The sequence below is a fragment of the Gastrolobium bilobum genome, unplaced genomic scaffold (assembly GCF_033153095.1).
Source record: "Gastrolobium bilobum isolate Gb01-03AN ecotype WA unplaced genomic scaffold, APGP_CSIRO_Gbil_v1 utg15846, whole genome shotgun sequence".
NCBI classification, from domain to species: Eukaryota; Viridiplantae; Streptophyta; class Magnoliopsida; order Fabales; family Fabaceae; genus Gastrolobium; species Gastrolobium bilobum.
Window position 1 is genome coordinate 263077 of NW_026897934.1, and position 10375 is coordinate 273451.

At 32.2% G+C, this 10375-nt stretch overlaps 1 protein-coding gene across 3 annotated transcripts; it reads right to left on the minus strand.

Annotated features, from left to right (window-relative positions):
- Nucleotides 1-3596: 3596 nt before the first annotated feature.
- Nucleotides 3597-10375, minus strand: LOC133311560 (uncharacterized). 3 transcript variants are annotated; one of them, XM_061512616.1, is made up of 13 exons: nt 10253-10375; nt 10113-10167; nt 9947-10036; nt 8975-9052; nt 8807-8881; nt 8185-8237; nt 7655-7805; nt 7180-7290; nt 6171-6297; nt 5953-6050; nt 5467-5605; nt 5102-5154; nt 3597-3878 (listed from the first exon to the last, which is right to left on the minus strand). In XM_061512616.1, exons 2-13 carry the CDS (start codon nt 10155-10157, stop codon nt 3795-3797), a joined length of 1104 nt encoding a protein of 367 aa, XP_061368600.1. In that variant the 5' UTR covers nt 10158-10167; nt 10253-10375; the 3' UTR covers nt 3597-3794. The 3 variants fall into 3 exon arrangements, with proteins under 3 accessions (XP_061368600.1, XP_061368602.1, XP_061368601.1); XM_061512618.1 differs by having other exon boundaries at nt 5953-6053; XM_061512617.1 differs by having other exon boundaries at nt 10113-10170; nt 10253-10298.

The following is a 10375-nucleotide window of genomic DNA, read 5'->3' on the forward strand; positions in this document are numbered from 1 at the left end:
AGTGCAGGCCCCACAAAATGTTGTGTGTAGGAAACTTTTTTGTCATGTGACATGATAGATGCAAACCCCTATATATATATATATGTGTGTGTGTGGAAAAGTGTTTATCCTTTTAGATGACATAACTTATATCATTTTATTCTCACAAAGAGGTGGGACACACACCTTTATTTTATTTGTCAACTCTCTCTCCTCCTTTATCTATCTATTTCTCTCTCTTAAAATGACACAACTTTATATCTTTTAAAATGACGCTCATTTTTTCCATATATATATATATATATATATAGACAAAATTATTTCTGCAGCCGCTGCACAGCCAGGATCCGGTTCCGGATCCTGTTTTTTTTTTTTTTTTAAAAAGTTGTGGGACCCACTTTTCTGTGTCAGCTGCACATAACAGCTCTCTACAACCGCTGCAGAAAAACTATCCCCACACACACACATATATATATATAGGTAGGATCCGTTGATATCAGTGTCAAATTTGAAATTTGACACCTCATATGAGAGCCATTAGATCAAAAAAGATCAATGGTCACATGCTTACAAATCAAAAGTCGTTGATCTTTTTTGATCTCATGGCTCTCAGATGAGGTGTCAAATTTCAAATTTTAAATTTGACACTGATGTCAAAGGATCTTATCTCACTCTCACACACACATATATATATGGGTTATGATCATTTTACACTAGTGTAAGTTACACTCTCAATCTTGACCATTGATCTCACATATATCTAAGGGCTCTAATTTTTTAGTAATGTGAGTCATTGGATACAAGTGGATCAATGATCAAGATTGAGTGTAAGACTTCTAACTCTTACATTGGTGTAAGAATATCATGTCTCTATATATATAGGGTGTGCATGGAGCGGTTCAGTTTGGTTATTGTCAAAAAACAAACCAAACCAGTTTTAAACGGTTTGGATTTTAAATCGAACCACTTTTTTTTTTAAAACTGTTCTGGAGTGAACATTAATTGTCTAGCAGGATAACTAGTATTTGTATCTACGGAGGTTATGGTAAAGATGACAAGCAATGAGAAGTCCTACACCTTAGGCCAAAGTCTGATGGGATGAACAAGAGGTGTGTGTGAGTCACCTGAGGTGAAGAGGATGTGCTCTGGGCACCACTATGTAGGTTGTAGCCGTGGTGGCCAGGATAAGTTATCAGATGAGTTCCTAGATGAGTTATGAGATATGAGATCCTTTGTTAGCTATAAGGGGTTATATATAGATGAATGCACTAGGAGATTCTGCCCCTAGTGGGTAGTTTGCAGGTGACTTAATGGCATGATGCAATGCTTAATGGGTGGTTATTGGTAGTGGATGGAAGTTATGGGAGAGTGATGGAATGAGATGCTCCATGTAGTGGGGATAGAAAGTGGGTACCACATAAGTGGTCCACAACAAAAATCGATTTTTAATTTGTCCAAATCGGTTTCAAAACCGGTTTGTGGTTCATAACCGGTTTTAAATCAAAACCGGTTATGAACCACAGACCGGTTATCAAGATTAAAACCGGTTTTATAATAAAAAAAAAATCTTGAATGAATAGGATGCAGATCAATAAATCATAATGTAATTAAATGAGTTCAAGAAATTGTGAGAAATAAAGAAGGGTTTAGTGTTTGTCATTTTAAATGACATAAGTTATGTCATTTTAGGAGAGAGATAGACACAGAAAAACGGAAACCATGGGAGAGAGAAAGTGGGTGATTTTTTTTAATTTAAAATTTAAATTTACTGTGTCTGTATCTCTCTTAAAATGACATAACTTTCTGTCATTTAAAATGACAAACACTTTTCCCAATAAAGAAAAGGGATTTTATCCATTATTGATTGAAGTTCAAGATTAAAACCCTTTAAATTGCGAAGAGATTGAAGTTGAAAATAAAGAAAAAAGCTTTAGGTTTGTTGAAAGTTGAAACTAGAGGGCCTTGAGGAAGGTAGGAAGGGGATTTTATCCATTGATGCAGTTTGAGGTTAATCCATTTCTCCATTTGGTAGAGGTGAAAAAATCAAATGGAGATACATTGGAATATCAGAAAATATTAAAAGAGGATATAAAGCCGGCTCTTCAAGATATTGTCTGGGTTTGGCAAGGTGACCAACAAGAACAATTACAACAATCGGAGCAGATACATGACCTGCAACAACAACATTCGCAATCATAACAGATTCTCAGTTGTCGTTGTCTTTTTTTTTTTTGTAACACTTCATCAGAGCTTGTGGAAAAGACATGTGACATTCATTTACTGGTCTAATACTACTTTGACAACGGTTGGTTATGGAGATTTGCATCCAGTGAATTCAAGGGAGATGATCTTTGACATCTTTTACATGATCTTCAATCTGGAATTAACAGCATATCTGATTGGTAATATGACAAAATTTGAAAAACTTGGGTCAGATCCAGATGGGAGTGTTGAAGTGGTGAAATTTGAGAATTTGGGAGGTAGGGTTAGAAATCAGAATAGAATAGGTTAAAACTAACAATGATTAAAAAAAATGGATATGATTTGGTTATCGAGTGTATCCAAACCATATTTAAAATTTAAAAGTGGATATATTTTTTAACCGATTTAAAAAAAAAATCGATTTTCTAATTTGGTTGGTTTGGTTTTTGGTTTGGTTTGGATCAATTGGATATTTTGCACATCCCTACCTATATATATATATGGGTAAAGGATTTCTCCAGTCATGGAAGAGAAAGTTATCTCCAGTGAGCTCAAAAAGACGTTGTTTTGGAGCGGAAATCAAGGTGTTTTGTAATTATAATATATTGCAGGGTTATATTAGTCGTTGTCATTATAATTTTTTAATATTATAATCCAAAACGTCGTCGTTTTGAGCTCACTGGAGATAACTTTATCTCCGGTGTCTAGAGAAATACTTTTTCATATATATATATATATATATATATATATATATATATATATATATATATATGTATATGGTGAAATCATTTCTCCAGCCGTTTTACGTACAACAACGAAAGTGTATGGTTATGATTTCCCGCATTTAATGATTTCATGTATATATATGGTAAGTATTTGATTGCTGCACGTACAGCAGCTGTAGAAATGTAAACCCATATATATATATATATATATATATATATATATATATATATATGAGAATTAATTTTCTCATTTTGCATGAAAAAATTTTCTTATGTTACACACACAATATATGAATGGGGTCCACAAAAAGATTAGAAGACAAAAAAATCAAGATGAGACCTACTCATATATTATGAATGTAGTATGCAAAAAATTTCTTACGTAAGATAAGAAAATTATTTCTATATATGAGATTAAGGATTAATGTTTGGAGATAATTTTATTTCGTGCATACATATAAAAATTATATGTATATAAGAGATAAAATTAAAAACACTAATCCCTATATATGTTTTTACAAATCAGCTTTTGACATATAGCGTATGTTATATAGTTACAATAAAGAAAGTGATAATTTGAATTTAACTTACATCATTATAATAAGAAAAAAAATTCATATGAAAACCTTAAAATAAACAAGAGTTGCAATTTCATGTGTATTCTCACACAAACGAGAGGATTCTTTCCCATATAAAATTTACACAAAAAATGTTTTATTCTCAAAATTTAAACACATGAAAGAATTCACTTTCTAAATAAACATTTTAACCGAAATTTAATGTTGTAACATATTATCTTATTACGCTAAAAAGTTAAAATTTAGCTTACAACTAAAAACACAAAAATGCAAACATGTTAGGGCTGAATTTGATGAGGGGTTTGAGCCTCTAGTTAAGAAAGGATGCGAGGTATGGATGAGTGCGGTAAGGAAGACCACTCCGAGCTCCAAGCGCTCTACAACTAGCAGCTGCCTACAATCAGCATCAAAAGAAAACAAACAAATATGTTACATGTAGCACCTACCATAAATAGATTAAATTTAAAATGATGCATTTTAATATAATAATATGACATCTTTAAATAAATTAACTTCACTTGTAAGTCTATTAAATGTTTTAATTAATAAATTATCTTGCCTTGAAAAATTTAAAGATTTAATTGCTGAAAATAAATCGGAACCAGAATGGCACATTGAGCATGGTAAAGGGACCAAAAGTGTAATAAAGACAAAACTCAAAAGAATAAGATTAAGTACTCCTGTTTGCCTAAGTGCTTTTATGATAAATGAGAAGTTGTAATATTGAAGGTTTAAGCACCCGTTTGTACGCGCTTATCAAAAAAGTGTTTTTTATGCTTTCCTTATTTAGATTTTTTTTAAAATATTTGAATTTTGAAAAAAATAGAGTAAACTACCTTTTGGATCCTCAACAAAAATCACAGGGCCCATTTTAATTTCTTAGAGAAAAAAAAGTCGACTTGTGATTCTTCTGAAATTCAAAATATACCCAATTAGTTGAAATCGTAGTCCCTCTGAAATTCAAAGAAGACCCACGTTAGTCCCTGAAAAAAACTAACATGGGTCAATTTAGAATTTCAGAGGAACCACGAGTCGACTTTTTTTCCCTAAGAGATTAAATTGGGCCCTGCGATATTTGTTGAGGACCTAAAAGATACTTTACACACAAGAATATTTGACTTCTGCTTTTTTTAGAAGCTAAAATTTTTAGCTTAATTAAAAAAAAGCAGATTTTTGACTTTTTTGTGACTTCTGCTTCTTTTAAAAGAAGACATACAAACAAACTTTGTAGTAAAAGTGATTTTTTTTCCCTGAAAAAAAGTAGCTTTTGACTAAAAAAAACCAATCCAAACATGCACTTAAAGTTTCTCATTTTATTGTCAATAAATTTTATCTTCTATCTATATATAAAAATATGTGGGATCATGTGAAGAGAAAAAATAAAAAATAAAAATGAGGCCATATATTTTTATGTGTACGTAAGAAATAATTTTATTTCAAATAACATTAAAAACTTTAAACTCAAAAATGAATGTTCCCATGCAACCACAACATGGATGGAGTCTATGAATGCTGTGCATTTGTGTAACAACCTTTTCTATGTCTAAAATTGATTATAAATCCAAATTATGCCACCTTGTTACTATTTTGATAGAGTTGCATATTATGGCTGCTTACCACATAAGAAGCAAACGGCAACATTTTCTCTGGTGATAAGTTGGCACAGATTGCTGCAAATAAAATAAAGGCTCTGTAAATTTTATAACTGTATTATAATAAGATGAAGAAACACCCACCTGACTAGTTTGAGATAAAAGTATTGTTAATATTGATGTTATTTTGTGGATAAAAGTGTTTTTGATATTGATGTTGATGTTGATTATAACAAAACAAGATAGTTCAGTGGTGAATTGATAAAAATTTAGAAAAACAAAAGTAGTTTCTAAGACTATAAGTGATGGACACAATGGAATTGTAGTGAACAATTTAATTCCATCTATGTGGAATAGATAAATCTACCTTATATGAGTTGTATCACATACCATATAAAACAGCTCCAACAAATGCATCCCCAGCACCAGTTGTATCAATAAGTTCTGATGGTGGAATCTTTTCAGCTGTACAAAAATATAACCTTCCACACACAGATCCTATCCCTTCTGCTCTGAATTTTGTCACACTCTGGGAGGATTAAGCAAAAAGATCAATTAAGTAGAATTTATCCAGAAATAATCTAACCAGTTATTATTTAACTTGCACTTACCCAAATTAGAATTATGAAAAGTGAGCTTATGGCAACACATATAAGTACATATGCTCAATTAATGCAATACCCGCTTCTAAGATGTGGAGATGCAAGAAATTTTCCAGTACATTACATTTGAATCAAATTGCCTTTAGAAGAAAAATGTTCCCCATTGCATACATTTAGGTAGTCCATGATATCAAGATGTAAAACAGTGCTGAGAACTCATTTTAGTGTTATTATAATATGGATGAAATAGCTATAAGTTTTAAGCAATTATTACCGAGGCTATACAGGTTGGCATGGCTATGCTATCGTTCTTTCTCCTTGTTAATGATTTCAAAGAGGTGTCAACATCCATTTCTTCCAAGTGAGAACCCTCTGCTAGAAAGTAAATTGCAACTTACTTTATATAAGGAAAAATTCAATGCAAAAAAGAAAAAAAATCAGCCCATTCCTACATAAAGGACCAAACAAGGGGGGGAAAAGAAGTATGTTTACCATCCACACATTTCTCAAGCATTATGCAGCCATCTTCTCCCAAAGTTGCAATCACAAATTTAAGTCTTGGTAGCCTTAAAATAATTGAAACTAATGCTCTTGGAATTGATGATGTCTCAGTCCAGGCCTGTCAAATATGTCAAATTACTTAAGTCACAAAACTTAAATAGCAAATCACTCATGTTGATGAATTATCACAAAGAAACAGTTCAACCAAAGAGGAAGAGAGAACCATACAAGGTAAAAAATAATGTACAAACATTCAATTTAAAAACAGAAAAAAAAAAGTTCCTGAAAAGTCCTACCAGATGGTAGACATGGAAGGAAATGGTTAACGACAAGTGGTTAATAAAGTCATAAAGCAGGTTAATCATACTCCAGTTATGTGCCCAATCTATCTTTCTTAAGGGTATGGGAACCACGAAATCTGGGTACAAAATTATATAAAATGGTTTATACGACCACATGTTACCACTTCAGGCACAATGTCACTCAGGACTTTTAAGTCCCTCCTTTGCACCCCAAGCTAAATGCACATAACGTAAATGTTGTGCACATGAGAATGATGTGAGGCAATTATAAAATCCATGCGTGAACCAACCTACAGAGGAAGTGGAAGTATAACACCCTAAAAAAATAAAAATAAACTCCACTTAAAAAGGAAGCCATTTCACACATTTGAAAGAAAAAAAAAAATTCATTATTTTATTACAAAGTTCTGGATACGGAATTTATTCCTCTGGATATATTCGAAAATAGAATCTGATTGTGTAATGATGAAACCAAAACAAAATACTTAGTACAAGCAGTAAATAGCTTTACTAGGTCATTCTTCAGGCTACAAACAAAGCTAAAATTTTGAGTTTGTGAAATACATTTTGTGATCAGCAGATGAATTGTTAGAATTTAAGAATAATACAACATACCTGCAAGCTAACAGAGGACTCACAGGCCCTAAGTGTTTTATGATATTCTAGTATTCTACTTCATGATAACATGAGTTACTTGCCTGTGGAAATTTTTCTGAGCATATAACATAATCAGCCAATGGTAGGAGGTCATTCAATCCTTCCCTTGGCCTTTCAGCATCAACTAAGATAGATATATTCTGGCGAAACGCCTGCAAGAATAAAATATAATTAACTCAGCTTACATTTCATCAGATGGCTCTCTCTTCTTAAAATATCAAATGCAATTACATTAAAGTTAAGTGAAACATTTATGAATCTAGTAATGATTCATATATAGGTATTCTTTCTTACAATTACAATACGTTGTACAGAAATGAGACTTAAGACTTTTCAATCCTAATCAAGACACTTATGCTCTGTTACCCTAACCCACTGGCATTTGAGTTAGCAACCTCTTCATAAAAATTAGTAATAACAGTCACAGAAATTTAACTTAACACAAATCTAATGAGAATAATTCCACATGGAAGCTTTGCATGACTCAACCTATGTAACAACTAATATGTAATTTACCTCTTGAGCAATGACAAGAGCACTTTCAGGGAGCCTTACATCAAAATAGACCACTCTTGCTCCTTCCAATGCAGATAACAAATTGGCTCGTGGAAGATCTTCGGGTACCATTGGAGGATATCCCTCAGTGAATATACAAGTGCGCGTTTTCCTGAGTTTTTAAAGTTCTAGGATTAGTCAGTTTGCATTCCTGAACGATTCAGGTAATCTTTTATATCATTTAAGTTAGGCATGTCAATCTATCAGGCAAGAAAACTTAATATGAGGATATATCCCATAAATAACATTCAATCTACATCATTTCCATCATGTTTGAGCAAATATCCTTTGTAAGTATATATTTCACTGCTTATCAACAAACTACAATGTGGAGCTACTGCTAACCTTGCAGCTTTTATATAGTTTTATTTCCACATCTAAAGAAATTATGTAAATATATTTTTCAAAGCCCATTAAGTGAGAATTTGGGTAGAACCAAGCTAATATCAACATAAATTTTGTATAGAAATCATTTCAGCTTTGGCACATACGTCTGGCTGTCAACAATGACATAGCTAAATGGTGAAGTCCCCTCCTTCGATACCTGGAAACAACGGAAAAATAATCAATGAAAGATTATCAAAAAAATTGAGACTAGACTAAGCGCCAGTCACTTTGCTTGCCACAACCAAAAGCAAATGACAAAAATATAAAGTAGCTATTAAATTTTATTTTATTTTATTTTCATGAATTCATTCACTCTTATCAAACTATTGTTACACACCAAGTAGCAAGTTAAGCATCCAAACAAAGAAATATTTCAGTATGATTCAACCAACCATATATATTTGCTTCACCTTAATATTCTTTTTGTTACTTTTTCTTTTCTTTTTGCAGATGTTGGAGGAAGAGGGCAAGTCTTGGAATAACGGTAATGTTACTCTTTATATCACGAGTTCGAATCTAGAAAACAATCTCTTTTGTAAAAAAAAAGAAAAGAAGGGTAAGACCCCATAAAATCAATCCGCGCCCCTTATTTTGCAAGTTAGGGAACCTTAAAACCAATCCTCAATTCGGAATTTGCATATGTAGGAGGAAGTCTATCCTTCTAGTTTTAACTCAAGCTCCTAACACTTCAAAAAAAAAAAAAATTGACACATAAAATATACATACCACAAAAAAAGAGGTATCAACCCCATCAGCTTCTAGCTCTTCAAGCAAAGCCCTACCCTGAGCGTCTTTTGCAACCTAGTGATTTCAAATTGCATATTCATTAGAAATTAGCCACAACCATGAGGTTGACTATAATATCATACAAATGATGCTAAACAAACAACAAACCTTAGAAATTATCCTTGGCTTTAAGCCCAAACGAGCAGCACAAGTCATAGCATTTCCAGTATTTCCACCACCTTGGACCTAGCAAACCAAACATTACAAAACAACCCTCGATTACAAAGAAACGATTATTTGGAAGAAATAATCGTTTTATACACTGGAAACTTGCCTATGTTAAAATGGAAAAGAAAAAAAAAAAAAAGTTGGATCAAAGGAAGAACATTCTCTCCCAAGTTACAAAAGCTGGTGATTTTTAATATAATTATATTATTAGGGGATGGTTATACAGGAAAAGTATTTCTGCCCGAAAACAATTTTTTTTTTACACACTCACTTAAAATTAGATGGATATAACGAGATTTACTTTTTTTTTTTATGTGAATATGATATTTTTTTTTTTTGAAAAGAATATACTTACCACAAAAAAAGTTTATCACTTTTACAATCAACTTAATCACCATTGATTTTCGGCAATCTAACGACTATAATTTGTTAGAAATTATTGGATCGTATTTATTAATTAATTATTAATTTCTAATAAATTATAACAGTTAGATTAGATATTAACGGTGGTTAAATTGATTGTAAAAGTGGTAAAAAATTTTGTTCTTGCCCTTTTTTTTTTTTTTTGCAGATATAGCAAAAATATTAAATTCTTATTATATTATAATATAAAGTAAACAGCAAACTATCATTAAATTAGCCCCCACTATGACTATAATTGTACACAAGATTATATTATTTAAAATAATAAAGGACAAATAATTTACTCAATGCTGTGGTAAAAGAGGGGGGAAAAAAACCTGACCCACCAAAGTGAAAGCGAGTGGTTAAATTAAAGTGGGTTTTGTTAGAAAGAGAGTCAACACCAACAGTCCCTGAACCAGAACCTACGACTACGTCATAGATATTTCGTGAATTAAGGTAATTGAAAAAAGAAAGAAAGAAAGGATTGGGTGAAGAAGAAGGAAAAACCTTGAGTTGAGTGGTTCTGATCTTGGTGTCGGGCTTAGGAAAAGATGGCACTGCTGCTACAAAATCCACGCAAGCCCCACCAAATCCAACCTGCCAATGAAACCACTCACGAATTCAATTCAAAGTGACGGTGGCAATGAGAGTGAGAAACAAACAACACACTCACAATGATGGGGTTCTCGATTAGAGGTAGAGCTGAATCAGAAGACATTGTTTGGGTTCTGCTGCCAGTGAAAAAAGTGAGTAAAAGTAAGCAATCATATTCATACAAAAGTAAAATATGATCATTGTGTTTATTTAACATACCAAGCAAGTGGAAGAAGCTATAGTCAATAATATAGGAAGATCAAAGTTCAAAAATGAAAGAGCAAGAACAGAACAGAAGAGAAAAGGAGAAGGGGTTTTCAGTTTTCACTATATATTCATTTT

Coding starts and splice junctions, on each gene's coding strand:
- LOC133311560 (XM_061512618.1), bottom strand. CDS start 10,157: ATGTCTTCTGATTCAGCTCTACCTCTAATCGAGAACCCCATCATT. Junction 10,037..10,112: donor TAATCGAGAACCCCATCATT/GTGAGTGTGTTG, acceptor TTTCATTGGCAG/GTTGGATTTGGTGGGGCTTG. Junction 3,879..5,101: donor TGCCGTTTGCTTCTTATGTG/GTAAGCAGCCAT, acceptor TGCTGATTGTAG/GCAGCTGCTAGTTGTAGAGC.